Source organism: Dendropsophus ebraccatus, chromosome 3 (assembly GCF_027789765.1).
Source record: "Dendropsophus ebraccatus isolate aDenEbr1 chromosome 3, aDenEbr1.pat, whole genome shotgun sequence".
Classification (NCBI taxonomy): Eukaryota; Metazoa; Chordata; class Amphibia; order Anura; family Hylidae; genus Dendropsophus; species Dendropsophus ebraccatus.
Window position 1 is genome coordinate 61,850,556 of NC_091456.1, and position 24,719 is coordinate 61,875,274.

Consider the following 24,719-nt stretch of genomic DNA (forward strand, 5'->3'; position numbering starts at 1 on the left):
GGTTTGGAGGGGCGGGGGGAGATTGTGGGTACAGAGTCACTTTAAATAAAATCAAAATTCAGCTCTTTTCATGACAACAGATATCCAAGGCACTTATTGCCACACACTGGGAGTTTGAGCCAGCACCAAACTATGGACAGGCTACAATGCCACTAACCAGGTTTATAAGTATTTAATGTGTTTAACCTTTTTTTTCTCCAAATTTTTTTAGTGTATATGATTTTTTTCTATTTTTAATTATTATTCACATGACCCATTATTTCATTATGACTGCATTACTACAGTCTGAAAAAAACATATATACATATATCCTATTTATCATACATTGAAAAAGGGTAAATCATCCAAACTCATTCACTGCCATGTTTAAGAAATAGCAGGTCCAAGGTGAAGGAACATATTCATATGACATGCCAAATAGAGACTAAAGGATTTTCCTTCCCTTTTAAGAAAGTTTTTGTACATGCATCTTATTGCCCAGTGTCTTTGATCCTATACTATATGTTATTGTACAACCAGGCAAGCTGTTAGCAATTTATATTATTTAATAGTTAGATTTTTAAACAGTGAATAAATAAGAGATTTTTACATATTACCGGGCAAGTGCTCCGTGGTTAAAGTGCATTTCTTGGTTATAAGAAACCGCCATATAAATAGTTTTCTCATAAAACAGAGTCCTCTGCTTGGGGAAGAAGCATACAAGTTGATGACATGCTACATGACCTTTCCTGTAAAGCAGCTATTGCATTAGTATGTGGGACATGAAAAGTGGGCTTCCTTTTACCACTTTTCCGGTGAGACCAACAGCACCATCTCCATGGAAAGAGTTTCCGGCCAAGTTGACGAAATTTATGCCGAAAGCTTCTGTTGATCCAGAAGTAAACAAAGCAGTTAAGGAAGCCATTTCCACTTGGAAGCCACAACGACACAAATTCCACCCATTCAGGGACTCGCTCATGGGTAATAGCTAACAAAAATGAAAGAAAAAAAAATTCTAAAGGATATAGGTTTATAAAATTTTACAACACACATCAGGATACAGATATGAATTTGTACACAGAAAAGTCACTACAGATTACTGCATGTGCATGATATTTTACAAAAATCATCCACATGTGACAGATTGTTTTCCCATCCCAGAAATTGACCTGCAACAGTCATAATAGTATGAACCTAGTCTAATATAGACACCTTAATATCAGCATTTTGATCAATATTGTTGTTCAGTATTTGACAAAATATTTGGACAAAATCAGGAGAGAAACGGACAGACAAACTAGAATAAAAAATATTTACATCATTTTCTGGACTCTGAACCCACTTCTAGTTTTAGCTAAATACACTAAGGGGACATTTATCAAGGGGTTTGCACCTAATTTTTGGAGAATAATTGCATTTTTTACCCATTTTTGGTCTAAGTTCTATTTATGAACCAGTATTCGACAGGTGAACATTTTTAAATGAGACTTTTTTTTAATCTGCCTGTTTTAAGTATTCAACCAACAGTTCGCATAATCCGGGATTAGCGCCCAATTTATCATTTGCGACTTTCTAAAAAAAAAAAAAAAAAAAAAAAAAATCGCCTAAAATAGGCGCAAGCTTACATCTGGTCAGAACCAGGTGAATAAAACTGCACAATTTTTTCATAGTTGCGCCTTTTTATTTAGATGCATTTACTATAGCAGTGCTACATGTTAATGTTATCAGTCACAAGATATTAGAACAAAATACACACCAATCCCCATTAGAATAGTTGAACTGATTAGACTCCTTAGTAAATGTCCCACTAAGTCTAATGACTGAAACTGAAAGCATTACAGGGATCTATGCCTTCATTTTAGGTCAGACCTGTCATCAGGCCAGGATTTATAGTTGTAATAAATATGTTGAAATGGTGGGGATCAGGGTTCCCCATCTTGGGGGTGTTTTTATGTGTGTAGGTGTATGTATTTTTTAATTATTATAGATTATTTTTATTTATTTATTATTATTATTTTTTTAAGGTAGTTAAAAGGTGTTAAAGGTGATCCTGCTTTTTTGGGATATAAAAATAAAGCATCTTACAAGTAGATAAATAGACTGACCCACTGCCAGGCTAGGAGTGGGTAAATGCAGTCATTTCAGAGATAGCAGTGGATAGGCCCAGGAGTGTGGCGGTTTAAAGCGCCAGCAAAATCTGCATAATTTTTTAAAAAATTTTTTGGGGGGTAGCTTTGTTTTCTCTGTCCTCCCCTCCTTTTCCCCCCGTGGTATTGGGGGCCTCATCCTGTTCTGCCTTCCAGTCTAATAAAAAAAATATTATATATGCTAAAACTCGTGTGAAGCTGGCCTTTTGCTAGACCTGGTCAAACAATTTATGTAAAGCTTTAGCAGGTACATTACTCAGCAGATGGAGATATGCATAGGATGAGAAAATGTAAGACAATGTTAGTTGTTGAAAAACAATAGCATTCTAAAAATAAAAAAAAATTATATATAACACTTTTATGTGTGGTGCCCACTAAGTCATAAATGTAATAAATCGGCAAATTCTATATGCAGAATTGCACAAGTTAGTGTGGAAGCATTCAAAGCAGTGATCATATGGGGTTTACCTGATGGCAAACCCAAAATGAACAGTGCAGTAAGATTAAAGTGAGGACAAATTAAACAAGCTATATTATGCGTCTTACCATTATACAGAATTGTCACCATGCATGGTGTCCAGCATGCATAGAATACGCAGACTACTGGAACCAGGACCCTGGATGCAGCATCTCCCTTTCTTGGTCCTTTTTCTCCGGCTTCTTTGGTTACACTCAGACTTTTATTTGTTCCGTACATTTTAACAGAAGGTACATTTTCACTCACTGTGGTAATTTCCGGCTTCTGATTTCTGCCAGATAAACACACACTCATCCTTCGGCTCTGCCTTCTTGCCACCAGCCACAATCGAAGGTTGGCAAATGTGACTATAGCCGAGCAAGGGAAAAAGATGATGGTTGTGAGAAGTAGAGAGTAAATCTTATTGCTGGCATAATCTGGGTTACAGATAAGAGAGGCCCGGGAAAAATACACATGTATTACTCTCCCACCAGGAATGGAAATGGGAAATAAGAAGATTGGTGGCAGCAACCAGGCAGCGGCTATCAATAACTTGACCCGGCGGCGGCTCATTACTCTGTTGTAGTGTAGAGGGAAAAAAACTGCTACATAGCGTTCTAAGCTGATTGTTGCCAAGGAATATATTGATGATGCAAACACAGATGAATTGAGAAAAGCCACTATGTGACAATAGGACCCAAGGGTGGAATCGATATCCTCTTCATCCCCAGGTTCTAGAACCAGGCTGCCATATAAATTGAGTGGGACCACTATTAAGGCCAATGTGACATCTGTGCCAGTCAATGAGATAAGAATATACCGGCTATTACTGGACCAGCCAGAAACAGATGACGCTATGACTAACAGAACAAAAAAGTTCCCCAAGATGATTAGACAGCCCAGTGCTGTGACAATGCCGACTTTTAGTGAGTGGTTACTATCAGGGCACCACCACCTTTCTGTCATGCGCTCCTGATCCACCTCCATGGTGCTTGTATTCCAGGCTGATGTGTTTGCCAAGGCCCTGAGCAAAACGGGTAGCATATTTGTAGGAGAAATTTGTAGTCTGGTCCTCCAAATTCAGGAGATGGATTCCCACCCTACAATACAATACGAAATAAGTGTCATAATTCTATGGACATTTATTGTAATAGGGTGATTGCAAAATGTGATGACCCCCCTACGCCAGATAGAGGGGGCTGCAGCCCTTATTTGCTTTCTAAGTTTTCCCTGCTCTGGACATAGACATTTATCATCCCTTTAGGGATTAATACCTTTAAATACAACTTGAAAACCCTAAATCAACAGTAGATGTTCTATAAAGCGTATTTGTAATATATATTCATTTTTTTGTTATGCTGTAAAACAAATCTATATTTACCAGAAATCTAGGAAATCCAGGTCCAGTCTCCTGAAGGCAGCTTCTTAGTCTTGTACAAGTTGCAAAAAAATGCAGATAAAAAAAGTCTAAATGCATGAAGTCCCAACCAGAATGTCACGGCTCAATGTGTCTGTCAATCACATGACTGCCTTCTCTGTGAGCACGCAGGTGACCTGGGAAACATGGGACTTCCTGTGTTTAGACTCTTAGGGCCCTATTCCACCGGACGATTATCGTTCAGATTATCGTTAAATCTTTCAAATCTAAACGATAATCGTTCGGTTGAAATGCAGTGAACGATTAACGACCGAACGAGAAATCGTTGATCACTTTATAAGACCTGGACCTATTTTTATCGTTGCTCGTTCGAAAATCGTTAGCATTGAATAAGACGTCGTTCGGTGGTTCGCAGTAGATACGAACGCAATAGCGAAGAAAAAACGATCGCAAATACGATCATAAGTAACGATTATCGTTCCATGGAAATGAGTGAACGTTTTCAGGTTTTTCGCAATAGCGGTCGTTTGAGATCGTTAACGATTATGCGAACGATAATCGTCCGGTGGAATAGGGCCCTTAGGGCCCTTGCACACTATGGAAATGGCACGGATAAGCTCCGGCAGATTCTATGCACGCTCCCACTTGAACATCTGACTGTCCCAAAGGATCCATTCTAGTTCGAGTCCATCTGAACCCGAATGTTCGGCATTTGATTAGTGGTGGCTGTTGAACTTGGATAAAGCTCTAAGGTTGTCTGGAAAACATGGATACAGCCAATGACTATATCCATGATTTGCACATAGCCTTAGGGCTTTATCCAACTTCAGCAGCCACCGCTAATCAAAGGCCGAAAGTTCGGGTTCGGATGGACTCGTGCATGCTCGAGGTTCGCTCATCTCTAATAATGAATGTAAATTGCAAATATTCTTTATATCACATCTACTATTGATTTAGGTTATTAAAGTTTTGACAGGTACCCTTCAAAGCATATATGTCATTAGGAATATTCACCTGATTGGTGTGCAGCCGCTTCTACCACCGGAAGATTGAGCAACTATGCATACAACCATGTCGGGAGAGTTCCAGACACAAACCCTATTCTGATTCATTAGGACTTGTGAACGGAACTCACCTGGCATGGTTGTATCCACAGTAACCCAATATTTCGTCAGAAAGGGCGTCTGCACACCGATTGCTTAGCGATTCCTAATGACAAGTACGCTTTCAGTTTTAGTTGATAATGTATGGGTATTTGTCTATATGCTTGTATTATTACACTAGGTTAATACTGTTTCAGTCTGCTGTAAGAGTATTATTAGGTTATTTCCTAATAGGCAAAATAAAAAAAATAAACACGGTACTAAAATGTCCATTAACAGTACAGGCCCATCCTAGTCATTGGTAATACGCTCATTTACAGTAATAATGAGCAGATTAAAGATCTGCACTTCACTTCATCAGCCGGCTCCCTTTTAACTGACTGACGCTCCGTCCCAGGTGCTGGGAAAAGCTGGATCCAGTCCTGGGAAACTGGGAGAAGTTTCCCAGGACTGGATCCAACGTTTTCCAGTACCCTGGGAGGAGCCACATGGAACGGCAGTCAGTTAAAAGGGAGCCGGCTGATGAGCGGATTGCAGAGATAATGAAGCACTTCATTATTACTGTAAATCAGCTAATCTCTACTCAATGCGCATCTCCAGTCCTCTACCTAACTTGTGGTAAACTTATTGTTTTATTACTTATACGCAGGTTTTAAAAGTTTCCCTGTAATCAATGAAGAAAAAAGACGGAAAAAGATGGAAAAAGACTTTTCACATGCCTTTGACACGTCATACTGTAAGTTTTTTTTTTTCTAATAGGGACACTTTAAAATCCACAGTATACTTTAGTTTTCCATTAATTCCTCAGCCTGTGATTCCAGCCTTTGGCTATGTTCACACGCAGTATTTAGGACCATTTTGAGCAGTAAAATCTGGAAAACCACCACTCTTGTTCCCAGTTTGAGTGTGGTATTGCAGGTCAGTTCTATTGAAGTGGAGCTTTGTTGTACTACTACACACAACCTGACAAAAGTGGTGGTGCCATTTTGAAAAGAAAGTGCTTTTTTATTTTTTATTCTGGATAACCCCTCTAACTTCTGTGGGCGTTATGTAACCTGCATAAAACAGCCCATTTGGTGGTTCTGGCTTCTGACTACCTCTGGCCTCTACAAGCAGGGCAGAGGGGGCTCGGAAACCCTTGATCAGGAGAAGGGGGAAAGACCTGTATTTATGTGGTAGGTAAGTCTTCAATAACACAATTTAAACCTGCCTGGTATAAACATATCTATCCTAAGATAATAAGGAAGGAAATACTAAAAAGGGCAGACTAGATAGACCAAATGGTCTTTTTCTGCAGACAATCTTCTATGTTTCCCAGATGGGAAAACTCCTGTATCACATTAGGGTATGTGCACACTACAGAATATCTGTAAATATCTGCCGGCGAATATCATTGAGTCTATGGGACAGGCAGAACTTCATGCCATGAATATTCAATACAAGCTGGGAGGAGGTAGTGGTGAGGCGGGCCAAAGTGCGACACAAAGCCATCACCACTTCCCCTCCATAGGTGCTGACAGATTCCCTTTAAAGGCTCTGTAGTGGGAACATACCCTATAGAGGTAAAGAAAATCGATGAGACAGCGACTGCTGGTGTGAAAAATCAGTCAATACTAGAGATGAGCGGACCGGGTTCGGATTCGAGTCCATCCGAACCCAAACGATCGGCATTTGATTAGCTGGGGCTGCTGACCTTGGATAAAGCTCTAAGGTTGTCTGGAAAACATGGATACAGCCAATGACTATATCCATGTTTTCCACATAGCCTTAGGGCTTCATCCAACTTCAGCAGCCACTGCTAATCAAATGCTGAAAGTTCGGGTTCGGATGGACTCGAGCATGCTCCAGGTTCGCTCATCTCTAGTCAATACATTAACAGCATCAAGATGCTACAATGTGGAAACTACTCTAACAGTCAATACAAGGAGAGGTACTTATTAAAACGTGCTGGAATGAAGTGGCATCTTGGTTTCACTGTAGTTACTGAAGTTTTCTTTAACACTATATTTTAACACTTTTCAGGCATTTTAATCTTTTGTACAACTTAAACAGCTGTCCTTTCATGACAAATATGCCAACATTAGGAATGTCCCCCTGGTGAACATCAAAAGATCCTTGTGCCTTCCTGTGCACAGTGTGTCATTTGTTCTAGAAGTTTCTAAATGCATACTTAGGGTACAAACACACACCGTATACGCAGCGTATTTACTGCTGCGATACGCAGCAGATTAGATCTAAATAACTGAACACAGCATCAAATCTGCACCATCAAATCTGCTGCATATACAGTGTGTGTGTGTTTGTACCCTTAGGGTACAAACACACGCAGCAGATACGCAGCAGATTTGATACTGTGTTCAGTTATTTAGATCTAATCTGCTGCGTATCTGCTGCATATCGCAGCAGTAAATATGCAGCGTATAAGCAGTGTGTGTTTGTACCCTTAGGGTATAAATACACACACCGTATACGCAGCATATTTACTGCTGCGATACGCAGCAAATACGCAGCACGCAAAAACTTCCACTGAACCTAAAAACACAAAAAATGTGAAAAAAGCCTAAACAAAGGTATAGTGTTATCCCTACTGACTCCCAGCTAACTCCTGGCTGCACAGTGTTTTTAGAAAAAAAAACACGAAATGTGTATACAGTCTTGACTTCTGTAGGCAGTTTCTGATTAAGTTTCTTTGTACACAAAACTTGGAGTGGATCCAAATGCAAAGCGCATTAGATTTGTAGAAATCTCATCCGCATTCGGCAGAAAAAAAAATATTCCAGCAAACATCCACATGGATTCTAGAACTACTGTATGTCCATTTCTGCTGTGTGTGCTGGGGGGCAGGGAAATTTCAGGTTTTCTGCTTTCCAAAAACAGCATTTCTGCACCAAAGTTTACAGCAGAAAATCCACACTGAGAGCTTATTCCCATGTCCCATATATTGGGGATGCTACAGACGGGGAAGCCCTGTAGTGGAGTCTTTCCCCGCCTAGCAGGATATATCAATATCATGCCAGGAGCAGGGAAACGGAATCTCTGTGGCACTGTAGTGACAGAACCTGGAAGAGTCAAACAGTTTCCCTGCTCCCACATGATAACACTCCACTACAAGGCTTCCCCGTCTGTAAAATATGGAACGTGGGAATAAGCCCTAAGACTATGTTTACACATAGGGAGAGATTTATCAAACATGGTGTAAAGTGAAACTGGCTCAGTTGCCCCTAGCAACCAATCAGATTCCACTTTTCATTCCTCGCAGTTTCTTTGGGAAATAAAAGGTGGAATCTGATTGGTTGCTAGGGGCAACTGAGCCAGTTTCCCTTCACACCATGTTTGATAAATCTCCCCCATAGTATTTTGGTCAGTATTTGTAGCCAAAATGGGGAGTGGAACTGAGAGCAAAATTGTAATGGAAAGATTGCACAGTTTCTTTTTAACCCACACCTGTTTTTTGTTGAAAAAATACTAAGTGTGTGTTAACGTAGCCCAAAGGTCCATTGACACATACCGGACCTGCAGATTTTATGCTGTTTTAAGTCATTTGGTTTCCTTAACCCCTTAGTGACCGCCATAAAAAGCCATATCGGCGGTCACTAAGGGGTTAATATCGGAAGCTTCAAATCTAATGTGTGTGAATGAACCCTCAACTGTGCCAATTTCCTACGGTCTCATTTTCATTGTGGATATGCAAATTTATGAAGGAAAGAAAAACAAAAAACAAAAACACCAGTTTCCTAAAATCCTACTTTTTATACCTCTTCCTCCCCCCCCCCCCCCAAGGATACACAATTACTTTCCCTATATCTGTGTGTTTCCATAACAGAAAAATGCTTTAACTCTACAATGCAAGACATCATAGAGGCTGTTCCGAGCTCCTGAAGTGCAAATGCAGAGTTCTGTAAGGCTGCCTTAACACAGATTTTTAAGCCAAAGCCACAAAACAGACTAAACCAAACAGGTCATACAGAAAAGAGATTCTCCATTGCTGGCTTTGGCTTCACAAATCTGTCAGATAAATCTCTCTGTGGAAAGGCACCCTTAGGGTACAAACACACACACACCATATACGCAGCAAGTCTGTAGCAGATTTGGTGGTGCAGATTTGATACGGTGTTCAGTTATTTAGATTTAATCTGCTGCGTATCGCAGCAGAAAATACACTGCGTATACGGTGTGTGTGTTTGTACCCTTACAGGTCTTCACACCCACTGAAGACATTTCCTATCAGGTCAAGGCTACTTTCACACACAATGACAACTGTGGCAGTTGTGAGTTTTACATAGTGAGTTTCTGCAGACTACAACTAAATCAGGCTGTATTCACACTCTGAGCCTCAGTACTGTGGCAGAACTGCAGTATCTTCACAGAAATTATACAGTGCTGCAATGCAATGATGCATTGCAGAAGCTGCAATGTGTAAACACAGTCCTAAAAAGCTACACTACAAATACATAGAATACATAATAGTAAAAAAAAAACACACACACACACACAAAAAAAAAAAAACACACACCTCAGTTTTGTATGAGGGATCAGCACAAAAGCTTGTTAGTTTAGTGGATGAGATCCAGTCAGGAATAAACACTCCCTCCACAAATTATAAAATAAAGCCTAAATTCTCAGTGTGTGTGTGTATATATATATATATATATATATATATATATATATATATATATATATATATAATATATATATATATAAAAGCTCTGCATAGGTTTTGTATTTATGGTTCTCAAGTAATTCTGATTAACAAACAGGGATACTTTCTGTTTGTGAACATGAAGTCCTTACCTAAAACACAGAGGGAGTCTGGGTAATAAAAGACTCCCAGCTGTCTTTAATTGCCTTTTATAGACTGTAGACACCAGCAGGGGCAGTAGAGGGCTCCACATACAGATATCTGCCCACACAATACATAGATATCTACATTGTAGGAGTTTCAACACATATACAGATAGGCAAGATTTACACTGGCATAATACAGGTGGGGTTTTTTTCATCCAGGCTTGGTTCACACCATGTCAGAGCCTTTGTCGCAGAGTCCATTTATCTACGTTTGTCAGTGCCAACAGACAAGAACAGAACCCAACAGACCTCACTGACTATAATGGCATTCATCTGGTTTTTGCCCTTGGGTCCCTCTAATTACTGGAGTCTTGAGACAACAGAAAAAAAGCGCTGCATGCTACTTTTTTTACTGTGATAATTTAAAACAGACTTAAAGGGGTTATCCAGTGCTACAAAAACATGGCCACTTTTTCCCCTACTGTTGTCTCCAGTTCAGGTGCGGTTTGCAATTAAGCTCCATTTACTTCAATGGAACTGAGTTTCAAAACCCCACCCAAACTGGAGACAACAGTAGGGGGAAAGTGGGCATGTTTTTGTAGCGCTGGATAACCCCTTTAATGACTGTGGCTCTAAATAAAGCCTCCAATGTAGTGTGAACTCAGCCTTACAACTGCAAGTCCCACTCCAACTGCTTGTCTAGTAATCTAAATGGGTTACCCATGGGCGTATCCACAGCGGATTTAACGCTGCAAACTCGCAGCTAAATCCGCAGCGGATCTCTTCCCTGTGAACTCCAATGTGATTACATCACATCATGATTGTCATCCCACTGCCAGTATGTAAGTGCTGGCCCCATTAACCCCTGCCGCTCCGGATAATACATTACCAGCACCACGATCCGGAGGCATCTGAGGCTCCAGGATCCCGGAGGTCCCACGCAGCCAATCAGTGACTGTGGCGGGGCCGTGCACTGATTGGTTGTGCGGGACCACCGGGAGCCTCAGATGCCGCCGGAACGTGGTGCCGGTAATGTATGATCCCGGGCGGCGGGGGTTAATACGGCCGACACTTACATACTGGCAGCGGGATGACAATCCCGCTGCCAGTATGTAATTGCATGAAGGTGCCTTTGCACAGAGAGATTTATCTGACAGGAATGGATTTTAACCCCTTAAGGACAGAGCCAATTTAGATTTTTGCGTTTTAGTTTTTTCCTCCTTGTGCTTAAAAGGCCATAGCACTTGCATTTTTCCACCTAGAAACCCACATGAGCCCTTATTTTTTGCGTCACTAATTGTACTTTGCAATGACAGGCTGAAGTTTTGCATAAAGTACACTGCGAAACCAGAAAAAAATTCAAAGTGTGGTGAAATTGAAAAAAAAAAAGCATTTTGTTTATTTGGGGGAAATGTGTTTTTACGCCATTCGCCCTGGGGTAAAACTGACTTGTTATATATGTTCCTCAAGTCGTTACAATTAAAACGATATGTAACATGTATAACTTATATTGTATCTGATGGCCTGTAAAAAATTTAAACCATTGTCAACAAATATACGTCACTTAAAATCGCTCCATTCCCAGGCTTATAGCGCTTTTATCCTTTGGTCTATGGGGCTTTGTGAGGTGTCATTTTTTGCGCCATGATGTGTTCTTTCTATCGGTACCTTGATTGCGCATATGTGAATTTTTGATCGCTTTTTATTACAATTTTTCTGGATTTGATGTGACCAAAAATGCGCAATTTTGTACTTTGGGATTTTTTTGCGCTGACGCCGTTTACCGTACGAGATCAGGAATGTGATTAATTAATAGTTTGGGCGATTACGCACGCGGCGATAGCAAACATGTTTGTTTATTTATTTATTTATTTACTTTTATTTATAACCTGGGAAAAGGGGGGTGATTCAGACTTTTATTAGGGGAGGGGGCTTTTTACTATTAACAACACTTTTTTTTTTACTTTTACACTTATACTAGAAGCCCCCCTAGGGGACTTCTAGTATAAGTGCTTTGATCTCTCATAGAGATCTCTGCAGCATAGATATGCTGCAGAGATCCATGAGATAGGCACTCGTTTACTTCCGGCTGCTGCAGCCGGAAGTAAACGAGTGCCGAGTCGGGGACGGCGCCATCTTGGAGTGGTCCCCGGCCGGCTTCAGAAACGGAGATCGCTCCTCCGGGATAACTGTATGTTAGCAGAGAAATGCACCCCAATAATTATTGCCTCGTTTCTGCAGTTTATAGAAATACCCCATATGTGGCCCTATTGCGCTATTTGACGCAACCACAAGCCTCAGATATAAGGGAGCGCCTAGTGAATTTCAACGCCTCCGTTATATTTGGTCATTTTTGACTGTACCACTTCAGGTTGGCAGAGGCTCTGGGGTGCCAAAACCTAAAAAACACCCCTAAAGGGACAGCATTTAGAAAACTACACCCCTCAAGGAATGTAACAAGGGGTGCAGTGAGCATCTGGACCCCACAGGTGCTTCACAGATTTTCAGAACAATGTGGTGGACGTCCAACGTCCAAAGGGAAGGAGCGCCAATTGGCCTTTGCAAGCTGGATTTTACTGGAATGGATTTCAAGGGTCATGTCGCATTTACAGAGCCCTTGTGCTGCCAAAACACTGGAAACCCCCCACAAGTGACCCGATTCTTGAAACTAAACCCCTCATGGAATCTAACAAGGGGTGCAATGAGGATATGGACCCCACTGGTGACGGGCACAAATGTGGAACAATGTGACGTGAAAGTGAAAATTTTCATTTTTTCACTTTCACGGCACAAATGTGCCCATCATCAAGGGGTCCATATCCTCACTGCATCCCTTGTTAGATTCCTTGAGGGGTGTAGTTTCCAGAATGGGGTCACTTGTGGGGGGTTTCCAGTGTTTTGGCAGCACGAGGGCTCTGTAAATGCGACATGGCTTTCATCATCCATTCTGGCCAAACCCAACCTCCAAAATCCAAATGGCGCTCCTTCCCTTCGGAGGCTTGCCCTGCGCCCACATGGCGCTTTATGTCCACATGTGGGGAGTCGGGAGAAATTGCTCTACACATTTTGTGTGTTTTTTTCTCTTTTAACCTCTTGTGAAAATGAAAAATTTAAGGCTAAACCAACATTATAGTGTAAAAAATGTAATATTTCATTTTCACGCCATATTGTTCCACATTTGTGCCCGTCACCAGTGGGGTCCATATGCTCACTACACCTCTTGTTACATTCCCTGAGGGGTGTAGTTTCCATAATGGGGTCACTTGTGGGGGGGTTCAACTGTCTTGGCAACACAGGGGCCTTTTAAATGCAACATGGCCCCTCGACAAGGCCATCAACAAGGCCATCTTCCCCGACCGCTGTAAGTATACGCCCGTTTGCGTTAAAGCCCACCCTGCGGGGGCGTATACTTACGCCCGATGTCGGTAAGGGATTAAATGTACCCTGGACCCCGGGCTGTCCACCCAACCTGGGCCCCCCCCAGTCATCCCGCCCACATTATACTCCGCTGCCCCCCCTCACGCTGTCCCCAATAAACACTGCCTGCCTCCCCTCCCTGCTGGCCCCAAAAAACATAATGTTTGGTCCCTTGCTGCTCCCAGTAAGCATTGTCCACCCCACCTCCACTGCCCTCAATAAACATACTGCCACCTTGTTTCAGGAGAGGAGGGAGCTGATCTTATAGGGGAGGTCGCAGGGTCACAGCAGCACAGAGGATGTCAGGAGTGGAGGGTGCTGATCTTATAGGGGAGGTCACAGCAGCACAGAGGATGTCAGGAGTGGAGGGTGCTCATCCTATAGGAGAGGTCCCAGCAGCACAGAGGATGTCAGGAGTGGAGGGTGCTGATCTTATAGGGGAGGTCACAGCAGCACAGAGGATGTCAGGAGAGGGGAGTGCTGATCTATAGGAGAGGTCACAGCAGCACAGAGGATGTCAGGACAGGAGGGTGCTGATCTTATAGGGGAGGTCGCAGGGTCCCAGCAGCACAGAGGATGTCAGGAAAGGAGGGTGCTGATCTTATAGGGGAGGGTCACAGCAGCACAGAGGATGTCAGGAGAGGAGGGTGCTAATCCTATAGGGGATGGTCCCCCTCTTTCCCCCCCCTTATAGATGGTCCCCCTTCCCCCCTCTTATAGATGGTCCCCCTCTTCCCCCCCTCTTATAGATGGTCCCCCTCTTCCCCCCCCTCTTATAGATGGTCCCCCTCTTTTCCCCCTTATACCCTTATAGATGGCCCCCCTCTTCCCCCTCCTTATAGATGGCCCCCCTCTTCCCCCCCACTCTTATAGATGGTCCCCCTTTCCCCCCCCCCTCTTATAGATGGTCCCCCTCTCCCCCCCCTCTTATAGATGGTCCCCCTCTTTCCTCCCTCTTATAGATGGTCCCCCCTCTTTCCCCCCCTCTTATAGATGGTCCCCCTCTTCCCCCCCCCTCTTATAGATGGTCCTCCCTCTTCCCCCCCCCCTCTTATAGATGGTCCTCCCTCTTCCCCCCCCCCCTCTTATAGATGGTCCCCTCTCTTCCCCCCCCTCTTATAGATGATCCCCCTCTTCCCCCCCCCCTCTTATAGATGGCCCCCCTCTTCCCCCCCCCCTCTTTCCCCCTCCCCCCCCTCTTTCCCCCTCCCCCCCCTCTTTCCCCCTCCCCCCCCTCTGTGTAGGCAGATTTAAAAAAAAAAAAAAAACTCACCTTACAACCCGTTCCCCTGTCGATCCTTTCCTGTCCTGCAGGCTCCGTCTGTCCCCCGGCTGTTGCGCAGCTGCCGCAGGTGTCCCGTCCTATCCCCCGGCAGCGCGCGCATCACAGAGCTCCCCGTGCGCCGGAAGTCACAGCCACAAGCGCACAGGGATCTCTGTGATGCGCGCACTGCCTGGGGATAGGACGGGACACCTCCGGCAGCTGCGCAACGGCCGGGGGACAGTAAGAGCAGGACTCTTGTGACCGCAAGCAAAACAATGCTTGCGGTCACAAGAGCCTGCAGTGGCGAGGGGGGACCGGGTGGCAGCGGCATTATAATGTGGGCGCCGTGGCACGGGCCCCCCGGAGCCTCGGGCCCCGGGCGGCCGCCCAAACCGCCCACATTATAATCCGCCATTGGTTTATACCATGTGTTCTGTGCCAGCCAATAGGAGGTGCTCTTTCTCTCACAACCTATGCCTGCTCTCTATAGGACGAAGCTACAGTAAAGAAGGTCTATGTATACTATCTCGCAGTGCAGGTAACAGGGACACCCTCAGGCACTTGGCTACGCCCAGATAACCACGGCTGGGGCTTGTAGTACCCTGACAGGATGGGTAGCTCGACACTGTAGGGCACAAGGTGGTCAGACACAATCTAAACACTACAATTACAAGTATCTCACTATAAAGTATACCTCTTCAAGTTCCGTCAGAGTACATTGCTACACTGGGTTGGGGCTCCTCTGACAAACTCCTCTACTCTACTCTCTAAGCACATCTACAGCTACCTCTCTTCTACTCTACTTCTCCAGCACCTCCTTAAGGTTTAAGCACTGAAGTCTGTGTCGAAAATTTATCTACTTTACAAAAGGGACCCGCAACAACCTAGCAGGTCACCGACCATTTGGGGGACACTACCGGCCATATACAAAACAGGTATCAACATCACACTTGTGTACTGGACTAGCACTGGCGACATGACAACTACTATCACTAGCCGTACACCACATAATTGGCATCACTGGCTAGCTCAACTACTGGCCGAGTACCACACATTCACACGTACTCTGCAGCAGATCCGCAGCAGATTTAAAGGCGCATATTTGATGCTGTGTTCATTCAGTTAGTTACATTGATATCTGCAACATCAAATCTGTGCCATCAAATCTGCTGCGTATCCTGCACCTGTGAACGCACCCTAAGGGTGCCTTTACATGTAACGGAATCTCAGCGGATTTCACGCTGCAAACTTGCAGCAAAATCTGCTGTACTTCCCCTCCTGTCACTTTCAATGGGATTACATACTCGCAGCGGAATTGTAATCCCACTGCTAGTATGTAAACGGCAGCCCCCTTAACCCCCCATGGTCTGGTGCATACAATACCGGGTTCGTGTTTTGGCTTGTTCTGTGGCTCTCAGCATCTGGACGTCCCGCTCAGCCAATCAGTGGCTGCGGCAGGACAGTACACTGATTGGCCGAATGGGATGTCTAGATGCCGGGAGCCATAGAATAAGCTAGAGCGCGGACCCGGTAATGTATACATCAGGCCACGGGGGATTACATACTTGAAGTGGGATGACAATTATGCTGCTAGTATGTAATCCTATTGAACGTGACAGGGGAATCGTAGCGGTTTCTGATGGCACCCTAAAGGAGTATTCTGCTTATAGGGAACCAATCAGCACGATTGTGCTGATATGGTTCACAGCTGCACAGTATAGATCTACTGTGCAGCTCCCAAAGGCAACCAGCCGCGTCTGCAGCAGTAGCTTTACATAGGGGGGAAAAGTAATTTTATTCTGGATTGGGATTGGGACAGCAACTAGTCATCTGGGCTGGGCAGGTCTTTCTGCCTGTTAGCAATCCCCACAGAGCGCACTGATAGGCAGAAAGCCATGACTAGTCATGGACAGCTCCCTGACTAGATAACTAGTTTCCTACCCCCCCTCCCGGCCTTGCACACCGGAATAAAACTACATTTTTCCTAAAGCTACTGCTGCAGACACAGCTGGTAGCCTCAGGGAGCTGTGCAGTAGATCTATACTTTGCAGCTGGGAACCATATCAGCACAATCATGCTGATTGGTTTCCTTTAAACAAAACTTTTCATATGTTATTGCCCATGGTGAGACTAACTATTCATTCCATACTTTTTATTATCTATTCAGTCCTCTTCCCCAGTACTGAGCTGCTGCTTTCTGCTTAAGACACTTTGTAAGAATTTCTCTTCGTCCTCCCCTCCTTCCTCCTCCCTTCTGAGATGACTGATTTAAAGATCCCTGGCAGGCTTTATCTGCAACTTGGTAGCTGCTTTGTAATACTGGGAGGGTTAATCTGAGGTCAAGTTGCTGATGAATTCACTGTAATTAATCCTCGGCATTACAAAGTTGCTACAAAGTTGCAGATAGAGCTTGTTTAAACCAGCTGACTTGGAAGGGAGGAGGGGAAGATGGAGAGAAAAGCTCACACACAGTTTTTTGGGTTTTTAGCAGAAAACAGCAACTCAGAACTATGGGAAGGAGACTAGGTAAAAATAAGTATGGAATAAATTGTTAATACCCCTTTAAGTGTCTAGGAAGTTTGCCAGACGCTTCTCTATCTCTGGGCCTATCACAGCCTTGCAAAATTTTCCCTCCAGTTCTGGTCAATGCTTTGGTGAGCTACTTCAGGCTCTTCCCCACCAATAGTGAGCTACCTAGAAACCTATAAGTAGAGGTGGACAGAGCCATGTGCTGAGTTCCAGTTTGGAGTTCTGGTCTAGAACAATGTAGCGTGAATAAGAGTGCAGAGGAGTTTTTTCTCCCTGTTTCCCTCTGTACACTATGTAGTGATGAAACCTGTAACTACAGAACTGAACAGTGGCTGATGTCTTATCATGTGGATAGCCCATCAGTCTATATTGTCAAAAAAATCTCTTTGAAACTGTGCAAAAACACCAAGATATTTAGCAAGTAAAACATCAAACATGTTTAGCATAAACCAGACAGCAATCAGGCCTCTGTTAGCGGTATAAGAGGGCCTCTCCAATGCCAGGGCTGCATTTTAGTCCCAGTCCAGGTTGAACTCATACTTAGGTCTTTTTTAGGTTGGCTTGGTCTTCTCAGCTTCTCTGGTGTACCCATGCATTAATTGACTCAGCTGGAAGCACTTCACTAACACATTGCTAGTCTTTTGACCACAGCAGCTAATGTTCCAGATCTATATTTTGTGGCAAGGTACAGAAAAAGGATGCCAGCTAGAGATAAGCGAACCGGGTTCGGGTTCGAGACCATCCGAACCCGAACGTTCGGCATTTGATTAGCTGGGGCTGCTGAAGTTGGATAAAGCTCTAAGGTTGTCTGGAAAACATGGATACAGCCAATGACTATATCCATGTTTTCCACATAGCCTTAGGGCTTTATCCAACTTCAACAGCCATCGCTAATCAAATGCCGAACGTTTAGGTTCGGAGGGACTCGAGCATGCTCGAGGTTCGCTCATCTCTAATGCCAGCCCTTTCTTCCAGGTGCCTTGTTTAGTCTGGCCTATCCCCATTAACCTGTCTGGCAAGGGTGACCCCGCCAGGAGTACAAGTTGAGCAAGCTCCCTCACCACATCAAGGTGAAGGCACCAAGAGGAAGCCCCTCCGCCCTAACCTTTTCTTTGTTAAAACCCACCTAGGCCGTGGCAGGGCCGTATTAACAGCTGCTGCTGTCCTAGGCACTAAACCATTTTTTAGTTTCTGAACATCATATTTATAGCTGATCAGTCTTAGGCCACGTTCCCACATTTACTGTACGTCACCACATGCAGCCGAAACCAGACCGTTGTGCGGTAACCAATAGGCATATGGCCAATAATTCTGGTAACAGCACATGACTACCGAGGAAGAAATGGCAGTGTGGTTTCGGCCACATGCAAGCTTTTCATGTTTTTCATGGTTTTTAACTGCTTAAAACGTTAACAAATTTCCACATTGGATCAATGTGAGCAGTCTGCATATTGTCTAATGGAATCCTCAGCACAGAATTGGTAAATTTGTAGGTAATAGCTCCAGGTGTCACATTTAACACTGCCACACCAGACCTGCCAAAACAGACCTGACCAATACCACCATACACCCCCTCCCCACCTTCGAAAAGACACCAGATTCAATGGCAAGTGAGAGAGGACAGGACAAAACAGTCCCTGCAGAAGATAAGCCAGGGCCTGGCTCCAGCCAGGACCCCTGACAGGGACCAAAGACAAAAGCAGTTCAGACTAGTCTTCCAGTGTGAACAGATGTGTGAGAAGCTAGCTAGCAGCTACTACAGTTACTACAGTTATGCAGTGATAAGCTCCAAGTAGGGGAGAGAAGCCACCTAGGATGACCGTAGCCCAAACCAGGAATGCGTCTAAGATGTGCAGGGCAGACTCCTAACACAAGAGGAGCTGACCCAAGTAGGACAAAGCTACCAAAAGTAAAGGTCTACATGCCCTACTGTGCAGTTCAAGACAACCGGGTAACCTTGGAAGTCTGCTACAACCAGATAACTGACGACTGGGGCTCGTGCTACCCACCTAGGATGGGTTCTATGCAACTAGGTGGCAGAAGGCAGTCACACAGTCTATAGGTGAGTACGAGTATCACTTATCACTTACTTCTTATCTACACTTTAGTTCCGACAGAGCACAGAATCTACATTGGGCAGGGCTCCTCTGGCAAATCCTTTCCTCTTCCTTCTCTACAAAAGTACTTACTACTTCTACAAAAGCTCTTACTTCTACAAGCACCTACTTCTACCAGCACTGGTTCTTACTCTATTGTCAGCATCTATGTTTATCAAAATTTGCACTACCTGTCTTAAGTGTACTGTTCACCCGCAATGTTATCCAGTAAAGTGTTCTATTTTGTACTAAACGCACGGGTCTCTGTCTTATCTTCCTGCTTCTGCACCCACACACAGTCTACCTCGGGTTATTTTTCCCCTCTCTGTGAATGGCGCTACCAACATCCCGGATGGTTCTATTACTACTAATACTACTACTACTACTACTACTACAGGTTGCCGTGACACGTGTCCAAGGGTCCCGCAACAAGCCCAGAAGTTACCGGAGATTTGGGGACATAAACCGGCCACGACAGGTACCAACATCACACTTGTGTATTACTACAGTACTGGCGTCACGACAAACAACATCACAGTAACTGGCCGAGTATCACAGAAGACTAAAAAATAAAAACAAAAGATGCCTGCAAGGTGCCGTCTTAGGCACCGGACCACAGGTGCCTAGTGGTAAATACAGCCCTGGGCCCAGGCCCCTAACACAGACCCTCCCAGCGCCACCATTGCTGATCCATCCTGGATCCATCATGGCTCTGTCCTTTCTGTGGGTATCGCTTTATCTGCAATGTCCAACACAGAACAGCTTGAATATAATAGGGGAGATTTATAAAATGGTCCTTGTTGCCCATAGTAACCAATCACCACCCAGTAGTGATGAGCGAGCATGTATTAGGGTACTCGATGGTGCTTGTTACTTGGACGAGCATCTCGCGATACTCGAGACAATGGCATCTTCCCCTCCCTGCATGTTTGGCGGCTTTTTTCAGCCAATCATCAGGAGGGTCTTTGGGAGCTTGTAGCATCACCTGGGAACCCTACATGTCGATAGCAACAATTGGCTGGCCAGATCAGATGACCTGGGCATATCAGAATCAGGTCCTGTGTTGCTCGCTTCAGACGCCGGCTGGATGAGCATAGGGAGAGAGCTGCTGTCTATCAGGTAGAGTGTTAGGCAGGTAATTAATGTGCGGTTAGGCAGGAATCCGACACAAAGAACCCAACAGTCCTTCTGAGGGCTTAAAATTTTCAAAACATATTTTATTTGCTACTCTTGGCTGCTGGCTTGGACTTGTAGTGCAGCTGTCAGTAGTCAATTTGTCTGCGGAATCTGTTGGCGCTATACAATATCAATATTATTATTATTATCATAATTATTAATTTGTCCTGTTGCTGACATTCTCTTGGCTGGGATCTGTAGTTCAGCTATACCTATCCTCACTGTGCAGTGTCCTATGCGCATGGTGCCTTTAAAAAAAAAAGCACCAGTTACACACCTACTCTATACGTGTATGCAGTGCTGTGCGTCTTCACCTCCTGACAGCCGTCAATCACATGGAGGTCTGCTGGCTGTGCAGTAAGGAGAGAAGGAGGGGGAGTTGTTGTATGGGAAGAAAGACAGGGATCAGTGAAGTACAGCCAGGCTCGGACTGGGCCACCGGGGGGCCGGGGAAACCCCCGGTGGGCCCCGAGCTGGAGTGGGCCCCGCCCCCTGTCAGAGGACACAGGGCTGGAGACTGCAGACATGTGGTCTCCAGCCAGCAAGCCCAGCCGGGGCCCCGTGCTCCCGGGGGGCCCACTCGGGTGCGGCACCTATCTTTTTAACTGGAAGCGATCGCAACAATCGCTTCCAGTTAAATGTAGTGTGCTGATTGACAGCGCGAGAAGCCATAGGCTTCCCGCCCTGTCAATCACTCTTGTGACCGCAAGCAGCGTTTGCTTGCGATCACAAGAGTGTCAGTGTCACCTCCGCTCCCGCCCCCGACAGATCAGCAGCATCCTGGGGAAGTCCCGGGCAGCACGTCGCTTCTGAGTTCAGTGTGCGCTGCGCGGCTGGGACTTCCGGCTGGGAGCGTGTACCGGAAGTCTCAGCCGCCGCGGCGCACACAGAGCTCAGAGGCGACGTGCTGCCCGGGACTTCAACAGGATGCGGCTGATCTGTCGTGAAGAGAGAAGAAGACACCCGCGACCGACGGGGGAGCGTGTTGTAAGGTGAGTTGTTTTTGTTTATTTTTAGGGGGACATCAGGAGAGGGCTATATGGGGGATGGACAACAGAAGGGGGGCTATATGGGGGATGGACAACAGAAGGGGGGCTATATGGGGGATGGACAACAGAAGGGGGGCTATATGGGGGATGGACAACAGGAGGGGGCTATATGGGGGATGGACAACAGAAGGGGGGCTATATGGGGGATGGACAACAGGAGGGGGCTATATGGGGGATGGACAACAGAAGGGGGGCTATATGGGGGATGGACAACAGGAGGGGGCTATATGGGGGATGGACAACAGAAGGGGGGCTATATGGGGGATGGACAACAGGAGGGGGCTATATGGGGCATGGACAACAGAAGGGGGGCTATATGGGGGTTGGACAACAGGAGGGGGCTATATGGGGGATGGACAACAGAAGGGGGGCTATATGGGGGTTGGACAACAGAAGGGGGGCTATATGGGGGATGGACAACAGAAGGGGGGCTATATGGGGGATGGACAACAGAAGGGGGGCTATATGGGGGTTGGACAACAGGAGGGGGCAATATGGGGGTTGGACAACAGGAGGGGGCTATATGGGGGATGGACAACAGGAGGGGGCTATATGGGGGATGGACAACAGGAGGGGGCTATATGGGGGATGGACAACAGGAGGGAGCTATATGGGGGAAGGACAACAGGGGGCTATATAGGGGGTGGACAACAGAAAGGGGCTATATAGGGGGTGGACAACAGAAGGGGGCTATATGGGGGATAGACAACGAAAGGGGGCTGTATAGGGGGATGGACAACAGACGGGGGCTATATAGGGGGGTGAAAAACAGAAGGGGGCTATATAGGGGGATGGACAACAGACGGGGGCTATATAGGGGGGTGAAAAACAGAAGGGGGCTATATAGGGGGTGAACAACAGAAGGGGGCTATATGGGGGATTAACAACAGAAGGGGGGCTATATGGGGGATGGACAACAGGAGGGGGCTATATGGGGGATGGACAACAGAAGGGGGCTATATAGGGGGTGGACAACAGAAGGGGGCTATATGAGGGATAGACAACGAAAGGGGGCTGTATAGGGGGATGGACAACAGACGGGGGCTATATAGGGGGGTGAAAAACAAGGGGGCTATATAGGAGGTGAACAACAGAAGGGGGCTATATGGGGGATTAACAACAGGAGGGGGGCTATATAGAGGGATTAACAACAGAAGGGGGCTATATGGGGGATTAACAACAGAAGGGGGGCTATATAGAGGGATTAACAACAGAAGGGGGCTATATGGGGGATTAACAACAGAAGGGGGGCTATATAGAGGGATTAAAAACAGAAGGGGGCTATTTAGGGGGTTGAACAACAGAAGGGGGCTATATAGGGGGGTGAACAACAGAAGGGGGCTATATAGGGGGTGAACAACAGAAGGGGGCTATATAGGGGGTGAACAACAGAAGGGGGCTAAATGGGGGGGCAACAGAAGGGGGCTAAATAGGGGGGTGAACAACAGAAGGGGGCTATATAGGGGGATGGACAACAGAAGGGGGCTATATAGGGGGGTAAACAACAGAAGGGGCTATATAGGGGGGGTGAATAACAGAAGGGGGCTATATAGGGGGATGGACAACAGAAGGGGGCTAAATAGGGGTGTGAATAACAGAAGGGGGCTATATAGGGAGGTGAACAACAGAAGGGGGCTATATAGGGGGGGTGAACAACAAAAGGGGGCTGTATAGGGGGATGGACAACAAAAGGGGGCTGTTTTGGGGTGATGGACAACATAAGGGGGCCATATAGGAGGATGGACAACATAAGGGGCTGTATAGGGGGATTGACAACAGAAGGGGGCTATATAGGGGGATGGACAACATAAGGGGGCTGTATAGGGGGATGGACAACAAAAGGGGGCTATCTACAGTATATGCGGGATGGATAACACAGGGGATCCATTTATAAGGGGGACAACATAGGGGAGCCATTTATAGGTGAGACAACACAGGGGGGATGTATATAATAGGGCATGCACAGAGGGGGTCATATACTATTGGGCAGTGATAGGGAACCTTGGCTCTCCAGCTAATGCAAAACTAAAGCTTTAGCTGTGGCTGTCCAGGCATGATGGGAGTTGTAGTTTTGCAACAGCTGGAGGGCCAAGGTTCCCTACCCCTTGTATAGGGGATGCACAGAGGTTGTCATCTACTATAGGGGGACTGCGCATAGGGGGATTTCTACTATAGTAGATGCACATGGGGCCATCTGTATGGAAGACTGAACAAGGGACCAGTAAAGGGGCCAATACAGATGTGCAGTGTGTAGAGAGATGAGGATGGTGCCAGAGTGTGAAGCCTAATATGTCTGTCTGGCAGATTCTGTGGATTCGTGGCTCGGAGAAGTTCTAATGGCCCAGGGCAGATGGAGAAGAAAATGAAAAGCGAAGAACTCCGATCAGAGAAGACGTCTCCTGTGAGTCACCTGATGTAACTGCAGTGTAATGTATATGGTGTATAGAGCCTGTGTAGAGCTGGGTCTGCCTCTATATGACTGTATGAGGTGATAGTGGTCTGTGTACAGAGGATTTTATTCAGTAGCAGTGGTGACGGTGTAAGTCAGTATGTGGTGGTACTAGTCAGTAGTAGCGGCGGTAATATTTCCCCCTTGTATACTGGTAATATTAGTCATAGTATACAGGATTTGGTCAGCACCAGTATAGCGGTAATATGTATGGTGATACTATTTCCCTCCTATATACTGGTATTATTGGTAATATCAGTCTTGGTATACAGGATCTGGTCAGTAACAGTATGGCGGTAATATGTGTGGGGATATTTGCTCTTTATATACTGGTGTTATTGGTAGCTGTATGACTTTTGTATCTGTATAAAGTGTTATCATGCAAAGAAACCTGTCTTATAGCCAATTGCACAGGGCAATTATAGGTAACAAAAGCTCCTAGGAAGCCCCATGTAAAAGTGTCAGAGATCAGCTGACAAGCAAATGCCCGCTAGTCGGCTGATTTGATCTTTTGTGCAGCTGTATAAATCATTGTTGTTGGCCGCACATCTCGGTGTATTCCTGCCCTGCTGATTAGCAATCGTTTGCAGCCCTATGCTGCCCCATATCACACCGTGTTAATGGACCCTTATTAATGTTACCATAGATAAGTATAGTGGCTGAAGGGTGGGCCCCATGAATGATTTCCCCTGGTGGGCCCAAGGACTCCAGTCCGACACTGAGTACAGCTACTGCATCAGTGTGTCCAATGCTGTACTTTGACCCCTGATAGACATCAATCAACTCAGGAGATTACTGGCCCGACAGTGAACAGAAGTTGGAGCGAGGGAAGAGGTACAGGAACATGGGGAGAGAGCCGGAAGCCCATAATTTGGCGTAATGTTGCGATT

The 24,719-nt window shown here is 45.5% G+C and overlaps 1 protein-coding gene across 1 annotated transcript in view; it reads right to left on the reverse strand.

Annotated features, from left to right (window-relative positions):
• The window catches only part of LOC138785689 (D(4) dopamine receptor-like), a 25,607-nt gene continuing 888 nt past the window's right edge, over positions 1-24,719 (reverse strand). The window contains exons 2-3 of the mRNA XM_069961880.1: positions 2,673-3,683; positions 1-967 (exon numbers count right to left, since the gene is read on the reverse strand). Coding sequence (XP_069817981.1) covers positions 663-967; positions 2,673-3,627 — 1,260 coding nt within the window. The 5' untranslated portion in view covers positions 3,628-3,683 and the 3' untranslated portion in view covers positions 1-662. The remainder of the gene's footprint in view (positions 968-2,672; positions 3,684-24,719) is intronic.